Source organism: Leiobunum rupestre, chromosome 7 (genome assembly GCF_980474605.1).
Source record: "Leiobunum rupestre chromosome 7, qqLeiRupe1.1.hap1, whole genome shotgun sequence".
NCBI lineage: Eukaryota > Metazoa > Arthropoda > Arachnida > Opiliones > Sclerosomatidae > Leiobunum > Leiobunum rupestre.
The window spans coordinates 28,855,448-28,872,743 of NC_143390.1; the positions used below are offsets into that span (position 1 = coordinate 28,855,448).

General features: G+C 37.1%; 3 protein-coding genes across 8 annotated transcripts in view; 2 read left to right on the top strand and 1 right to left on the bottom strand.

Annotated features, from left to right (window-relative positions):
• The window catches only part of LOC149935878 (neuronal calcium sensor 2), a 32,241-nt gene extending 20,761 nt beyond the window's left edge, over positions 1-11,480 (top strand). Inside the window, exons 2-5 of one of the 3 annotated variants that reach the window (XM_090180866.1) lie at positions 7,592-7,653; positions 10,397-10,569; positions 10,649-10,921; positions 10,995-11,479. In XM_090180866.1, the coding sequence (XP_090036992.1) occupies positions 10,456-10,569; positions 10,649-10,921; positions 10,995-11,198 (591 nt within the window). In that variant the 5' untranslated portion in view covers positions 7,592-7,653; positions 10,397-10,455 and the 3' untranslated portion in view covers positions 11,199-11,479. Of the gene's footprint in view, positions 1-7,591; positions 7,654-9,641; positions 9,759-10,396; positions 10,570-10,648; positions 10,922-10,994 lie in introns of those variants that run through there. The other 2 variants (XM_090180867.1, XM_090180868.1) reach the window with 2 other exon arrangements.
• Positions 1-13,850, top strand: part of LOC149935879 (neurocalcin homolog) — a 34,611-nt gene extending 20,761 nt beyond the window's left edge. For 2 of the 4 annotated variants that reach the window (XM_090180869.1, XM_090180870.1), the window contains exons 2-4: positions 7,592-7,653; positions 11,653-12,163; positions 12,226-13,850. In XM_090180869.1, coding sequence (XP_090036995.1) covers positions 11,786-12,163; positions 12,226-12,426 — 579 coding nt within the window. In that variant the 5' untranslated portion in view covers positions 7,592-7,653; positions 11,653-11,785 and the 3' untranslated portion in view covers positions 12,427-13,850. Of the gene's footprint in view, positions 1-7,591; positions 7,654-9,641; positions 9,759-11,652; positions 12,164-12,225 lie in introns of those variants that run through there. The other 2 variants (XM_090180871.1, XM_090180872.1) reach the window with 2 other exon arrangements.
• A 113-nt stretch (positions 13,851-13,963) lies between these two features.
• On the bottom strand, positions 13,964-16,757 carry LOC149935880 (threonylcarbamoyladenosine tRNA methylthiotransferase). The gene is made up of 11 exons (XM_090153604.1): positions 16,631-16,757; positions 16,362-16,459; positions 16,201-16,302; positions 15,913-16,143; positions 15,724-15,844; positions 15,550-15,653; positions 15,322-15,488; positions 15,116-15,261; positions 14,998-15,058; positions 14,291-14,557; positions 13,964-14,230 (listed from the first exon to the last, which is right to left on the bottom strand). The coding sequence occupies exons 1-11, from the start codon at positions 16,750-16,752 to the stop codon at positions 13,964-13,966; spliced, it is 1,686 nt and encodes a 561-aa protein (XP_090009730.1). The 5' UTR covers positions 16,753-16,757.
• Between the last annotated feature and the right edge of the window lie 539 nt (positions 16,758-17,296).

Here is a 17,296-nt window from a genome sequence, read left to right on the forward strand (position 1 = left end):
TCACCCTCCTCTCATGTTTGTTGTCGTAGTCCTAGAAATGAGAAAGTGCGCCGTTGAGACTGATCCCGCCGCGCGCCTTCGTCCGAGCTCGAATCGGAAATGGCCGCCAGCGAGAAGGGTTCGGTTGGCAAATGGAAAACTACTTTAAGCGTTATTATCCAAAGTTCCTCCAATTTATCCACTGACGCGCTTCGTCTTTCGCCGAGAAGAGAACTCGATGAAAAGGAAGCGCATCCTCTTCTAGAGACAATAGCGTCTTTCACGCTCCGTTCGCTTCTGACGTCGCGATTTATTCTCCTTCTATCTCTAAAGCTTTCTTCCGTCTCCTGATTTAGTCTTATACAGGGTTGCCACACGTCAGGGAATTTTAAGAATTTGTAAAAAGTCAGGGAAAGGTCGGGGAAATTTAAGAATTTGTAAAAGGTCAGAGAAAGGTCGGGGAATTTTACGAATTTGTAAAAAGTTCTGGGAAAGGTCAGGGAATTTTAAGAATTTGTAAAAAGTCAGGGAAAGGTCGGGGAATTTTAAGAATTTGTAAAAGGTCAGGGAAAGGTCGGGGAATTTTACGAATTTGTAAAAAGTTCTGGGAAAGGTCAGGGAATTTTAAGAACTTGTAAAAATTCAGGGAAAGGTCAGGGAATTTTAAGAATTTGTAAAAAGTCAGCGAAAGGTCGGGGAATTTTACGAATTTGTAAAAAGTTCTGGGAAAGGTCAGGGAATTTTAAGAATTTGTAAAAGGTCAGAGAAAGGTCGGGGAATTTTAAGAATTTGTAAAAAGTCAGGGAAAGGTCGGGGAATTTTAAGAATTTGTAAAAGGTCAGGGAAAGGTCGGGGAATTTTAAGAATTTGTAAAAGGTCAGGGAAAGGTCGGGGAATTTTACGAATTTGTAAAAAGTTCTGGGAAAGGTCAGGGAATTTTAAGAATTTGTAAAAAGTCAGGGAAAGGTCGGGGAATTTTAAGAATTTGTAAAAGGTCAGGGAAAGGTCGGGGAATTTTAAGAATTTGTAAAAGGTCAGGGAAAGGTCGGGGAATTTTACGAATTTGTAAAAAGTTCTGGGAAAGGTCAGGGAATTTTAAGAATTTGTAAAAAGTCAGGGAAAGGTCGGGGAATTTTAAGAATTTGTAAAAGGTCAGGGAAAGGTCGGGGAATTTTACGAATTTGTAAAAAGTTCTGGGAAAGGTCAGGGAATTTTAAGAACTTGTAAAAATTCAGGGAAAGGTCAGGGAATTTTAAGAATTTGTAAAAAGTCAGCGAAAGGTCGGGGAATTTTACGAATTTGTAAAAAGTTCTGGGAAAGGTCAGGGAATTTTAAGAATTTGTAAAAGGTCAGAGAAAGGTCGGGGAATTTTACGAATTTGTAAAAGGTCAGGGAAAGGTCGGGGAATTTTACGAATTTGTAAAAAGTTCTGGGAAAGGTCAGGGAATTTTAAGAACTTGTAAAAATTCAGGGAAAGGTCAGGGAATTTTAAGAATTTGTAAAAAGTCAGCGAAAGGTCGGGGAATTTTACGAATTTGTAAAAAGTTCTGGGAAAGGTCGGGGAATTTTAAGAATTTGTAAAAGGTCAGAGAAAGGTCGGGGAATTTTACGAATTTGTAAAAAGTTCTGGGAAAGGTCAGGGAATTTTAAGAATTTGTAAAAAGTCAGGGAAAGGTCGGGGAATTTTAAGAATTTGTAAAAGGTCAGGGAAAGGTCGGGGAATTTTAAGAATTTGTAAAAGGTCAGGGAAAGGTCGGGGAATTTTACGAATTTGTAAAAAGTTCTGGGAAAGGTCAGGGAATTTTAAGAATTTGTAAAAAGTCAGGGAAAGGTCGGGGAATTTTAAGAATTTGTAAAAGGTCAGGGAAAGGTCGGGGAATTTTAAGAATTTGTAAAAGGTCAGGGAAAGGTCGGGGAATTTTACGAATTTGTAAAAAGTTCTGGGAAAGGTCAGGGAATTTTAAGAATTTGTAAAAAGTCAGGGAAAGGTCGGGGAATTTTAAGAATTTGTAAAAGGTCAGGGAAAGGTCGGGGAATTTTACGAATTTGTAAAAAGTTCTGGGAAAGGTCAGGGAATTTTAAGAACTTGTAAAAATTCAGGGAAAGGTCAGGGAATTTTAAGAATTTGTAAAAAGTCAGCGAAAGGTCGGGGAATTTTACGAATTTGTAAAAAGTTCTGGGAAAGGTCAGGGAATTTTAAGAACTTGTAAAAATTCAGGGAAAGGTCAGGGAATTTTAAGAATTTGTAAAAAGTCAGCGAAAGGTCGGGGAATTTTACGAATTTGTAAAAAGTTCTGGGAAAGGTCAGGGAATTTTAAGAATTTGTAAAAAGTCAGGGAAAGGTCGGGGAATTTTAAGAATTTGTAAAAGGTCAGGGAAAGGTCGGGGAATTTTAAGAATTTGTAAAAGGTCAGGGAAAGGTCGGGGAATTTTACGAATTTGTAAAAAGTTCTGGGAAAGGTCAGGGAATTTTAAGAATTTGTAAAAAGTCAGGGAAAGGTCGGGGAATTTTAAGAATTTGTAAAAGGTCAGGGAAAGGTCGGGGAATTTTAAGAATTTGTAAAAGGTCAGGGAAAGGTCGGGGAATTTTACGAATTTGTAAAAAGTTCTGGGAAAGGTCAGGGAATTTTAAGAATTTGTAAAAAGTCAGGGAAAGGTCGGGGAATTTTAAGAATTTGTAAAAGGTCAGGGAAAGGTCGGGGAATTTTACGAATTTGTAAAAAGTTCTGGGAAAGGTCAGGGAATTTTAAGAACTTGTAAAAATTCAGGGAAAGGTCAGGGAATTTTAAGAATTTGTAAAAAGTCAGCGAAAGGTCGGGGAATTTTACGAATTTGTAAAAAGTTCTGGGAAAGGTCAGGGAATTTTAAGAATTTGTAAAAGGTCAGAGAAAGGTCGGGGAATTTTACGAATTTGTAAAAGGTCAGGGAAAGGTCGGGGAATTTTACGAATTTGTAAAAAGTTCTGGGAAAGGTCAGGGAATTTTAAGAACTTGTAAAAATTCAGGGAAAGGTCAGGGAATTTTAAGAATTTGTAAAAAGTCAGCGAAAGGTCGGGGAATTTTACGAATTTGTAAAAAGTTCTGGGAAAGGTCGGGGAATTTTAAGAATTTGTAAAAGGTCAGAGAAAGGTCGGGGAATTTTACGAATTTGTAAAAAGTTCTGGGAAAGGTCAGGGAATTTTAAGAATTTGTAAAAAGTCAGGGAAAGGTCGGGGAATTTTAAGAATTTGTAAAAGGTCAGGGAAAGGTCGGGGAATTTTAAGAATTTGTAAAAGGTCAGGGAAAGGTCGGGGAATTTTACGAATTTGTAAAAAGTTCTGGGAAAGGTCAGGGAATTTTAAGAATTTGTAAAAGGTCAGGGAAAGGTCGGGGAATTTTAAGAATTTGTAAAAGGTCAGGGAAAGGTCGGGGAATTTTACGAATTTGTAAAAAGTTCTGGGAAAGGTCAGGGAATTTTAAGAATTTGTAAAAGGTCAGGGAAAGGTCGGGGAATTTTACGAATTTGTAAAAAGTTCTGGGAAAGGTCAGGGAATTTTAAGAACTTGTAAAAATTCAGGGAAAGGTCAGGGAATTTTAAGAATTTGTAAAAAGTCAGCGAAAGGTCGGGGAATTTTACGAATTTGTAAAAAGTTCTGGGAAAGGTCAGGGAATTTTAAGAACTTGTAAAAATTCAGGGAAAGGTCAGGGAATTTTAAGAATTTGTAAAAAGTCAGCGAAAGGTCGGGGAATTTTACGAATTTGTAAAAAGTTCTGGGAAAGGTCAGGGAATTTTAAGAACTTGTAAAAATTCAGGGAAAGGTCAGGGAATTTTAAGAATTTGTAAAAAGTCAGCGAAAGGTCGGGGAATTTTACGAATTTGTAAAAAGTTCTGGGAAAGGCCAGGGAATTTTAAGAATTTGGAAAAATTCAGGGAATTTTAAGAATTTGAAAAAAGTCAGGGAATTCAATTTAATCTTGACATTTTTTGAAGATAATTTTACTTTAGATCTATTGCAAATTCTGCTATTATTTAGATCCTTGAAAGGTTTCTTAACGTTGAAATAACTTTAGTACTGAAATATAAGTGGACTAAATTTACTACTAATTTGAAAGATAAAAACTGTCTAATTTTGGCCTTAAAATGTCAGGGAAAATAACTTTAAAAGGTCAGGGAATAGTCAGGGAATTTGAATCTTATCATATTGTGGCAATCTTGTTATACACTCTTTTACGCGCGTCTTTCCCCCATCAAGGACCCTCCCACGATTTGCTCCACAGGCAGCTGCCATAGACTTACTGCACGTAGCTCTACCATGGAAAGTTCTTTCCCCCAAAACCCGTTCTCCCGCGTGTAGCACGGTAATGGCGACACCCATGAAATACGCGCGTAAAAGAATCTATAGATTTACGTAGATTGTTAAATCCGTGGATGTTACTTTTTCCCCTGGTAGCTGTCATTTCCTAGGGCACCGACGTGTCGCGTGAGGAACACTTCTACAGGGGCAAGCCTATTTTTGGTCTATTTTGGTGAATTTTTCTATTTGCTAATAGCGCTCGTAATAAAACCAAAACTAATTACATTATGAAAGAATAAGGAGAAACCTCGTAAAACAAATGTGTGTTTTTTTAGAATCAATATTTAATGTCACCCAACACGGGCTTAAGTAAATTTAGAAGCTCCGCTCTCCAGTATTCCCGCATCGCGCGTGTATTGTATGAAAAATCCTAATCTTCTAAGCTGCCCCGAAAATTGCGGGGGGATACTGTACATTTTTTATTTTAGTTAGGAAGAGGGTCGGTGCCAAGAACGGTCTATACTCAGTTGCAATCTTAGAAAGTTGTTTATTCTAATAGAAAAATCGCGTTTAAATAATACGCCGTTTAACTTTATTTCACCTAATTGACATTACACGAGCTGATAAGTTTTAACCAGTCAAATTGGAAATTCGGTTAATACTTATTGATATCAAATTGTTCTAAAATTGTTCCTTTTCTAAGACGGAAGCTAGGTATAGTGGGGGAGAATTCTGCAAAACGCCAACTTGGCATTTTCGATCTCTGGCTGGAGAAGCGCTTAATATAATGAATGTCTCTCCGTTCTTCTTCCGGAATGGTAATTAAAATTATAGCGAAACAAATGTTCGAAACTTTGAAACTATTTCCGGATACGTGTCTTGGCGTGAAAATATATTATTGGTTCCATTCCATTAGCCCCGATTCGAAGTGTTGAAAGAAGAAATTTCGTCTCCGCGCTAGAAAATCCGGGAAAATAATATCGATTGCGTATCGCTTTTCTTAATCTATTTTCTGACAAGATCCCCTCTTACAATATCGAACCCGATTCGGACAACACTAACGCCAAAGCCACGAGCCGGATTTCGTCCTTTTGGCGGTCACAGGACGCGTTCTAGCATATTCCTAGACTCGCTTTCCCTCCCAAGAGTGCCGAATTGACGCTACTCTCGTATTTAACAAGTTGTTACTACACGGAGATAATCTTCCCTTTTCCACGCCCGCTCAGCTATGCCATTTCATCCTATATATACAGGGTGTTTCCAAAGGTTATACAAAAATTTGAAGGAGTGGTAGGGGGTAAGTTGAGAAGTATGCCTGTTTTCTCTCCATTTTCCTACGATGAGTTAAAAGAGCGCCAGAGAGCTTCAAAGTGTGGCCTACTAGCCCCTGGAAGTAGGCTGCAAGCAGCGGGGAAATGCGAACATTAAGGTTTGGGTTCATGTGATAGGTAAAAAAGGACTTTGTAAACAATAATAATAATAATAATCAGCTAGGCTAATACCCAAGGCACCACCTTAGGCCTAAGTCATCGAGTGACTTTTAAAGCCATTAATTCAGGTGACCGGGTTACAATGCGTAGGAGGGTGGTGGGAAGCCCTTCATAACACCAGTTTTTATGGAAGGTGAAACCGAAGAGCTTGGGGGAAAACCCCTTTAACCAGCGTGGAGAGAACTTGTAATCTCAACGCAGAAAAAGTTGTTCCGAGTTTTTCACCCAGTGCCACAAGCTGGTATCGAAGTAACCAGCGTAAAAAAGTAAAATTAAACAGTATTTAAAGACCCTGCTGCTTGGTTTTGCGCTTGTTGCAGCCTACTTCCAGGGGCTAGTAGGCCACACTTTAAGCTCTCTGGCGCTTTTTTAACTCGCCATCCTATTTTATTGATTATTGAAGGTTGGGGTGGCGGAGTGGTTAACACTTTCGCTTCGCAGCAAGAGGAGCCGGGTTCGATCCCAGCTTGTGGCACTGGGTGAAAACTCGGAACAACTCCTCCCGCGTTGAGTTTGCAAGTTCTCTCACCATTGGTTTAAGGGGTTTTCCCCCGAGGTCTTCGGTTTCCCCTTCCATAAAAACTTGTTGAGGTTAACTTTAATAGTTAGTGTAGGGAGCTGTTGGCTCGCGTGGCTTGAAGGGCTTGTCACCACCCCCCTTCGCATTGTAACCCGGCCACCTGAATTAATGGCTTCAAAAGTCGCTTGATGACTTAGGCCTAAGGTGGTGCCTTGGGTATTAGCCAAGCTGATTATTATTTATTAAATCCTTAAAAATTTTGCAGAACCGTCTGAAACACCCTGTATAGTATCCTTAAAGGGTGCCGCTTTTTGTATCCATCCGCTGGAACGCGCCTGCCCTTTATATTTTCATCGCGATAAACGGGGATGTTGGAGTTGGAATTTGGTGCTATTTCTAATGGGGGAAACAAGCGTTATTTTATTTGTGCGCGGAAAACTGTTCCGAAAGCGCAAACGAGGCTGCATCATTATAAGTTACTGAAAATAGCCTCTGAGGTTTTAGGCGGGTGATTATCTCGGAAAGCGCTTATAGGCTCTAAGTTAAGGTGTCGCCGATGTACCTTATCCTCCGAGCCTGTCCTCGCTTTACCAGATACCGCGGTCGAAGGCGGGGTGGGAATAATGTCGTCCAGGTACAAATCCGGGGTTGATAGCGCGTCTCACGTTATCTAGTAATCTCCGAAGCCTCGATAATCCGGCGTCTTCATTGACAGTCCGTATGACGTCCCGAAAACAAACCCCGTTGCCATGACAACGGGCGGAAACGTCGCCTCCTCTATAATATTGTATAGTACTTAATATACATTATAGTCGCTGTCAATTTGTAGGTTTCGTTTGATTAAATGTGAAAAACGAAGGGATATGTTTGTGACGAATTCCACCCCCCCCCCCCTTCAGTGTCTCGACTGGGTGGTTAGAACTAGATCGAAGCCGCCCTGTCCCCAACGCGATGGTCCAAAACTGACATTATAATTCTAGTTTCGCTTTTTCGTTTTGTTTGTCAAAGAGCCGCGAGTAAAGAGTCCTCGGGTCGATGCGTTTTTGTTTCATGCTCGGACATTCGTCGCGTGTACACGCTGGCCGTGTCGAAGAGAGAATGTGGTAGCAGAGCTGATTCGAAGAGCGGCGTTTACTGGAGAGAACGTAAGGCCTCCCTCCGCGCCTCGAATGTGGGCCGCGCTGAGCACGTGTTCGACTATCGAGAATGAAACGCCACTTATTGATTTTGTTGTTCGCGAATCTTTACTCGTGTCATTGACTCTCGAGACTTTCGTCATGATAAATACCCTAAACATTGGTTGTTTTTTTTTCTCTCTTTCGCCAACAGATCGCATTCCGGATTTCTCCATTTCCGCTTCCTTTTTTTACCGGTATTCGTCAACTCAATCGGTAAGGACCACCTTTTACGTCTTTATTCTAACCTTACACTAATACCTACCTGCCTACGAATCAAATTAATCTATTTCCAACGTCCGTTATTATCGGATGGGTTTTTATAAATTTTTAATCAGCGCCCTCTAATGGGACTGGCCTAAATACCTCGTCTATTATCCAACCCGGAACTATGCCCGCTAATAAATTGATTTCTCCTAAATTCCTTCTGTGGTCCATCGATCGACGTTCTTAATCCCTTTCTTCGGGCTCTTTCCCGAGGGGCCCTAGAAAGGATTGGCCCTCTCTCACTCTTCGTTTTCTCCAGTCTCCCCTTCGGACAATCGAGAGTCATCCCATTTAGAAGCGGCACGGTGCTCGTCCAATGTCAACTTCCTAACGCGAACTACGATGTAGACAATGCCTTTCTGGGAAGTTACGCGTTTGAGAAGTTGCTATCCATGAACTTATCTAATGGCTTTCTCTAGTTGAAGCAGTTAGTATTTCTCGAAATCGATCACCGGCGATTTAATTTCTTTCCTATTCGATCGATTTTTCTTTGACCTGTTTATCGTGACTCGTTCCGTTAACGATGGCGTACGTACGTGTCACTAAATGTAGAAACGGTTCCCAATTTTCAATGGTGACCAAGTAACTTTTCAAATGGTATGATATTTGTATAATAGTAACCTAATTTAAAGGTCCGCAGAATCAATTGCTCCCCTTAATAATCAGCCAAGTTAATACCCGAGGCACCACCGCGTCGGCCAAAGTCAGCTAGCGACATTGAATGCTTTAATTGCGCGCGGTAGGGTGGTGGCAAGCCCTTCGTGTCATGCGAGCCAACAGATCCCTACACTTACTAGGTGGTTTCTTTTCGTTTGTTCTCGGACTAAAAGTGTATTCTTTTTACCCTAAAATGTTTTATTCGCCTGTTACAGGGAAGATAATTACTCCCTCCCCACAAACTATTCGCTTGTTCCGGAGTATCAGGGCTACTCTTTTTACTCCTTCTGACAAGGTGTAAAGAGAGTAAATCGGATTTGGTCGTCTGCTAGTCAGAATTTATCTGCTAAAAAGGCCACAGGCAGCCATTTTGGAAGAACGTTTTTACTCCGACTCAAACTATTCACCACTACAGAATCGGAGTAAAATGACGTCATTACTCTTCTTGCCCTGCTCCGAAATCCCGGAACAAGCGAAAAGAAACCACTTCCTATTACAGGTAACCTTTAAATGTTTTTATGGGAAGGGAAAACCGAAGAAATCTATGAAAAACGCCTTCCGGGCGCTTGACTCGGGCACACCTTCCGCACCCCAAAGACAAAATTCGAACGATTCTGTGGACTTTTAACCCAACTTTACCGAAATTAATCAAAATACTGCGAAGAACTAGGCCAAGTAATAGTGAGTTTCGGAGACTACGGAAAATAATCCTATGTCGTAATCAACAGCCGATGAAATTGGGAACCGTTGATACGATTATCTTCTTCTGTTTACATGACGATGTTAATTTACCCTTATATTATCCTCCCACCCAAACCGATGATCATTGTCGCGTGGGAATCGCCTTAGTTCGCCTTTTTTGGGTGTTCCCCGCATTATTATTCCGTCCAAAGCGGGTGTTTTGCATTTTATTCTCTTTGGTAATAACGTTAAAGTACCACGGTTTTTTTTTTAAGGTAATCGGTATCGGGTAGGCTTATGGTGCGTATTTTTACGACTTTCCTAGGGTGGGGCGGTTATAGTTGTATAATTGTTCCCTGATACGTTTGTAGCGTTTTGCGGGTACATCTGGAACCTTCATTATTGTAATTAGTTTAGTATCCCTTATATTTCGTAATCGTAGATGTATCTCTTTGGTGGTATCTCTAAAGGCGCAGTTTGAAAAGGCCCGTTCCCGGCTTATTTGGAAAGGACGCGTTTTCTCGCCTCCGGGTGGCACTGCCATCTATGCCTAGATTCCTAGAATCAAAATTTATTTTTGGCGCCTTCGACTGGTGTTACTTTGCGCTCGTATTTCATCGGTTTTAAGATAGTTTTGAATTAACCGATTGCTTGTCAGTTTTCGCTACAGTTCGCGGAGTTTATTTTTAATAACCGTCTTATTTTTTGGGCCCTAAGTAAGTTAGTTTTATGACATTTCGAATGGTTTTTAATGGTTCTAATTGAAGCCTTGGTCAAGGGAGGGGTTTAAAAATGGTGAAGGGGTGTAATACTTTGTGGGTTCGAAGGCGTGTCATTGATGGTAGAATAAATCTTTGTATAAATTATGGATTAGGTCGAATTTTGGTTTTTGTGTTGTTGCGATATATTTACGTGACCTGTCGATAAATGTATAAGCTTAAGTATCTCGTTGAAAGGATATTTGGATTGTTTATCATTACTTTTGACAAACATAAAATTACCTTTTAATGTGATATTGAGGTTATTTTTAAATTAATTCTTTGAATTACTTATAACGTTTCATTAATTGATTTTTTGACAATCATATAAAATTTCCACAACCACTATCATTATTCCCAATTTGCAAGGGATAGGCATTCCAGTGGTCCCTGTACCGTCGTTCTGTGGTACCAATTAAGCGTTACCATGGTTACACCCGGTGTTTTTATTTAACCTACTCAGCCGTGAAGGGTAGATCATTTTTATAGCGTTCATTAAAGCAATCGGTGCTCTATTATTTGTTGCCTTTCCGCATTTTATCTGTAGTTAATGAAACCCGTGGAAGAATTGACAAGGAAATTTTTGTTCAATGTAGATATTTGTTTCGTTGTGGTAAATTTCTCTCTACCATTTAATAAATAAAGCAAAAGTACGATGGGTTGTTCATCAAGCAAAAGTATTAAGCTTAGTAATGAAGACCTGGATTTCCTGATACGTAACACCTCATACAATGAAAAAACCGTTCGAGAATGGTATCATGGCTTTATGGTAAGTGTCAAATCTGATACTAATTATACGAATAAATATTTTAACGTGGAATTTTGAAATCTTTTATTTTTAATTTAAGCAAGATTCTCCAGATGGGAAACTAGACAGGAGTAAATTTGTGCAAATGTACCAAATGTTTTTCACAAAAGGAAACCCTGAGGAATTTTGCGAACATGTGTTTCGAACTTTCGATGTTGATGGCAATGGTCACGTTGATTTCAAAGAGTTCCTATTAGCGGTGGGCATTACGAATAATGGCACCAAAGAAGAGAAACTTAAATGGGCCTTTCGCATGTATGACATAAATAATGATGGAAGCATTCAGCAGCCTGAAATGGCCAAAATTGTGAAAGTAAGTGATTACGCTAGTAACGACTAAAATGCTCAGTTTACTAGTTAGTTTATACTTTCGTAATATATTATAGGCACTCTATGAAATGATTGGGTCGCAAATTACTGATAAACCAACAGACACACCTGAGGAAAGAACCAAAATGATCTTTGAGAAAATGGACACAAATAATGATGGCAAAATATCATTGCAAGAGTTCATGACTGGTTGCGTTGAAGACCCGAATTTAGCTGCCTTGTTAACGTCAACAATTCCTCCAGATGAAACTACGGAATAGCCTTGAATTAAATACATCCTTTTTTATTTTAAAACGTTAACTGCAATAATATAGTCTAGATTTCATTAAAATATTTGAGGGACCAAAATGCCTTATCATCGTCACAATTCTAGAGTAGCTTCAAAACTTTATAAATTGTCACAAATGTACGCAGGTTTTTATATTTTGTGATAGAAAGCTATAATTTTTATTGTTTTGCTTGGAATCTTAGTTTATCAGTTTATTTGAAGTGAGATCACTGTATAATAACCATGTTAATTTGTTCATTTTTGTAGGTTAAATAGTTACAATTCGGTTTATGTACTTTGTTTTTCAAGGAATAATTAAATGAACTTTAAAAATATTTAAAAAATGTTGGCTTTTAGTGAATTTCATACGATATAGTATAACATAAGTTATTTGAAATTTATATAATGAATTCTAATGTGATTTTCGAATTTTATTTTTCTTGCAGTAATGTGAAATGACTGATTCGCCTGTGGACAAGAATTTTTTACTTCATTCTCGAGTGATTGTGGCAAAAAAAATAGTTTTCTAATGAGTGTTAATTAATTGAAAAATCAAACATTTTTGCATTGTAAGCAAATATGGGAAAGCAAAATAGTAAGCTTAGACCGGAAGTTCTCGAAGATTTAAGACAAAATACGGAATTCACAGATGCGGAGATTCAGGAGTGGTATAAAGGTTTTTTAAAAGATTGCCCGAGTGGGCATCTCTCTATAGACGAATTTAAAAAGATATACGGAAACTTCTTTCCTTACGGTGACGCTTCAAAATTTGCGGAACACGTATTTCGTACATTTGATGCAAATGGTGATGGAACGATTGACTTTAGGGAATTTTTATGCGCGTTGAGTGTAACATCGAGGGGGAAATTAGAGCAAAAGCTAAAGTGGGCATTCAGTATGTATGATTTAGACGGAAATGGCTATATTTCTAGACAAGAAATGCTTGAAATTGTTACTGTAAGTAGGTTGTAGTGGTTGTGGTTTAGCATTAGTCTGAAACATTTTTTCTCTATAATCAGGCAATTTATAAAATGGTGGGATCTGTGATGAAAATGCCTGAAGACGAATCAACTCCCGAAAAGAGAACTGACAAGATCTTCCGTCAGATGGACAAAAATATGGATGGTAAGCTTTCCTTAGACGAGTTTATCGAAGGGGCCAAAAGCGATCCCTCCATAGTAAGGCTGTTGCAGTGCGATCCGCAAGCATCGGCCCACTGACATCTGGGGTACCCTTAACCCCGCCCTCCCTCTACTTTAATTTTCTCAACTAAAATTATAAGCAGTGATGATATAGAAGATAAAAACTTGACTCGGTGCCTATTTGTTGATTTTGTTTAAAAGTTACAAAATGAACAATTACTGACTTTAAAAGACTGCTAGGATGTGTCTTCAAGAAAAAAAAAACAACAAGCCTTTCTCATTGCATCTTTCAGATAACTTGTATATTCATAAGTGGATTTTTTCCCTTTGTAGACATGAAAACTAAGCCACTATTACGTGAAATCTTACTAGAAAAAAATCTATAAATATTGTTGAAAAGGTTATGGATTTGAAGTTGAATCTGATATGTAAAAGATTTATCACGAGTATTATTAAGGTCAGGTGAAGGTTTTGTGAAAAATGGTTCTAGAGGGAAGAGAAAGTGAATGAGTAAATTAAAGATTGTATGGAATATAATGGTATTAAAAATCTTAATTCGTTATAGGTTAACATTAATTAAAAGAAACACTTTTTGAAAAGTTAATTTTTTCAAAAATATTCATCGCCTGAACTAAATATATCCAAGTTTGCCTTTATAAAAATAAACTGGTAATCATTTTTGTAGAAGATAAGAATATAACTAAAAAGTTTGAATTTCACTAGAAACCTTTTACTGTTACCAGTAGATGATAATTTTTACTTTCCCAAACGCTGCTATGAAGAATCATCTATTTCCAAAAAGGCCTACGTAATTTCCTAAAACCCTTAAGTTTCTTTATACTAAAAATTTTGTTGAATACATCATTCGCGTTTATAGACCCTTTTTTTTTCTCTATGGTGGGGTTTAACAATTGAAAGGTGTATAAAAATGTTTTCTAAGTAGTCCTAGTTCTATACAGGGTTTTTGCACTCTTTTAAATTGTAAGATTCTCTCATTTTTTCAAAAGAAAAATCATTTTGTAAAACTTTGTTGTGGCCTTAATAAGCCGCTATAGTACAATGCGTATATTGCAGCTTAAACAAAAACAAAGGTACTTAAAAATCATTGACCACATAAATTTAATATAAGAAAAATTACAGTGCAAAAACTAGTCGATTTTCTATAATATCTAAAGATTGATTTGAAATTTCACTGTACCGAAAGTTAGGCGGAATGTATATTGGATGAAGAAATTAAAGAAGTTTATAAATAATTGTAGAAATAAAACTAGATTAAAAATGGAAACAATTATGCAAGATGATAAAAATATATATATATAAAATGGCAGCTTCAATAAAATACTGCTCCCTTTTCTCGGTGGTCACTTTCCTTGACCAAACAACTTAAGAAACTTTTTAGGATTAAAAAGAAATTGACCATTTTTGATTAATTCCAAATGTATTTCAAATCCTACCATGTTTTTCATGTATTTAAATAAAAGAAACATTGTATTATACAGATATCGATATTAAATTTTTTGGGAAATGTTAAGTTTTATCCAATTAACCCAATTACCAAACTCAAACTTAAATTTCATTTTGTAAAAAAAAAGATATCAAGTTAACTTCAATAAATTTATTTCACAAACCAGGCAGAAGCGTAAAATTTGCTCAATAAAGCGGCTAAAATGAAAATAATGCAAGATGTACACCATAATGGAGTCAACCATGCTGAATTGGTACACGATACTTTCGCATTCAAGTTCTCAATCTTTGAGATTTTTTCGGGCACTTTAATATCTCTATGTGAGATAGGTTTCCCCATAAGGAAATGTTTTCCCACTGACGTAATTTCTACTAAAACTTCTTTTCCCATGTACCGCTCTTCTTTAGGTATCAAAATCTACAGTGGAGAAAAATACTATTTTAATTGCTCTTAATTTTCAACGAAAGAATTTAAAACCTGCTCATAGTATTTATTATGTCCAACGTAATGTTGTTTGTCATGGGATATTTCAGTGACCAGTATGAGAAATTGTTGGCCTATGTGATGGTCATACGTTTGATAAGACTGAAATAAGTCTGTCAGCTTCTTAGTTCTAGCTTTGACTTCTTTTGCAGGTACTTTCTGCATTTTGGCAGCGGGAGTACCAGGTCTAGGATAAAACTGGTTGATAAACAATGATGGAAATCGGTATTTCGCTACTAATTGCAGTGTTTCTTCAAAATCCTGAAAATACAAAATTTTAAACTATGATTCTCAGATATGTAAGTAACGTAACCAGAAGTATACAATATTTCTCTGTGAGAAATATCCATCTAAACCATAAAAATGAAACGTGTACCTTCGCCAGGGGGATCAGAAACGTATGATAATACCTACAAATCTTAATCCTAACCTACACCATTGACCTTCACAGGTTTGAGACAGTTTTCAATAAGCAATAAAAAAACTGAAGCATCTTAACTCAAATTTACGTATGTATTTTTCCACTATTAAAATTACACTGTCTACCAGTTCATTTACTACCTAATAGTTGTAAAAAGTCACTATAAAGTTGGAATTTATCTCTGCACTAATTTTTCATGAAAAATCAGCAAGAAGTTGCGAAGGTACATGTTTTAAATGAATAACATTAGAAGTCTCTACTTCTGGCTTAACTAAATTACTTTTTCAGTTTCTGTAGGGAAACCACATATAATATCCGTCGCTATTGTTAGACCAGGCACTCTATGAGTTAAATTGTTATATTATTATATAATTTAATATGTATCACTTCTTTTATACTTGTTTCGAAGAAACTGAACTATGGTTTCAAAGTCTTGGATGCAATACTCTCTTTTCATATCTCCAAGAACGCAATCACTTCCTGATTGTACAGGAATATGGAGAAATGCATACACTCTTGGATGGGAAAATATATCAGCCATTGCCTGTTGGTATGAGTATTTTATACAATTATCTCAACTTCAACAAGGTAAATTCGGTATTACTTCTATATGAGTTAATATATAAGGTGGGTTTGTCATTCCTAGTCGAAGCATACAGCCTTCGGGTATGACTTTGACAAGGTTTCTCAACAGTTCCGCTATAGTAGTCCCAATATCAATACCGTAAGCACCAGTATCTTCAGAAGTTAACCAAATTTCCTTAACCCCTTCTATAGTGTAAACAAATGGTTGTATTAGGATTAAATGACTATAAGAAACATTTTAAAGTACCTTCAAAAGCCTGTTGGGCACGATCTATTATTTCTTTAACAGTGTAACTGCCCAACTGTCCCCTGGCATGTTTGGTTTTGCAATAAGTGCATTGATTAAGACATCTAAATTCGAAACAAGTTTATTAATTTCAGCCTGCTATAGTCATGTATATAATAACACTAATTAATTTACCCAGTACTTATGGGTATTATTTCAATTAAGGGATTTTTCCGAATTTTGGGCAAAGATAAGCTAGCACCTCCAGTTTTTCGACCATTCTCCTTTTTATTTCCCAGTATTTGGACACTGTGCCCTAAATTTCAAAAATTTATTTTAGAATTGACTATATTTTTGTAATAAGGTAAAGCTATGTAGGAAAACCTTTTAAAGTTTCTTCAACAATCTCTACAATTCTTTCAATTTGTTGTACCCCAATCATGCTTAGGCCACGGAGATAATTATTTTTAGGGGCTGATTGGGGAACGCAACCAGCCACTACAACGTGTTTATTCTGTTCAATTCCAGCCTCAACGGCATTCCTAAAATGGTCTTCAGCAGGTCCTTTAACGGTGCAACTATTTAGTAGCCATAGATCTGCCTTGTTTGGCTCATCTGCCAAATACAGTCTTTTAGTTAATGCACTTGAATATGTTATTTAAAATTTATTACCAATTATATTATAGCCATACTGCGACAATAAACCAGCCATGTATTCACTATCTGAATTATTATGTGCACATCCCCAAGTTTTTACATACACATTTTGAGTTCCTATAGATTTAAGTTCTTTAGTATTGATTTTTTTATTTACATTAAGATTTGTAAATTACCTGGAATAATACTGTCATGCTTGACAGTAATATTCTCAGTTTCATCCAACTCATCACATTTTGCTCGTTTTCTCTTGAGGCGTGGAACAAGCTGATTTCTAGAGATTTAAATAGTGTAGCTAGTGTAGTTATGTATTTCAATGCAAATTTAAAGTGTAGCCAATGTAGTTATGTATTGCAATGCAAATGTTAAGTATAGCCAGTGTAGTCATGTATTTCAATGCAAAATTTGTGCATTTGGCAATGATCATGCAAAAACCATTGCATACCTGATAGATCTTGTATCAGTTTTATTTTCCCTTTTAATTATTGTTCCAATATCTTCTATATCATCTAAATCTGCTTGATTACATCCATCCATGTTAATAATTAAATTATAAAGACATTTCATGAGAAATTAAGATGGAACATTCCCAAATGCTTTCTTCAAGGGTGAAAGATGCATGCTTTCAATAGCAGACGATTCTTTTTTGACAAAACAAGATCTATGTCTTCAATCATTCGATGGCACCAAATTTAATTTTGCTAAATTTGATGGGTAGTATAAGAAATTGGCCCTTTTGTTGAGCTAAATGTTTAAGTTTGTCTGATTTCCTTAATAGGTCTGTAGTGTTTTCCATTTGACTGCTTGCGAGTGCTCCGATCAACATTTCATGTTCCATTTGCGTGCTCGGATCTGTTCTGATCAGTTTTCACATGTTCAGAGCTCACGAGTGCTCTGAAATCGCTCGAAACCGATTTGCCAATTACGCCAGATCGTTATCTCTTTACGGATTAAGTTTTAGCGTGTTATAACGCGATCGGTCTGCTCGAAGCATAAGTTTTCTCTGGTTTTCCCCCAGCTCGAGAATAATCAATAAAGCGCTACTTATCTCATACCGTTTTCCATTTGACTAATGGAGATTTATTTCGAATTCATTTGAGAGAGAAGTGCA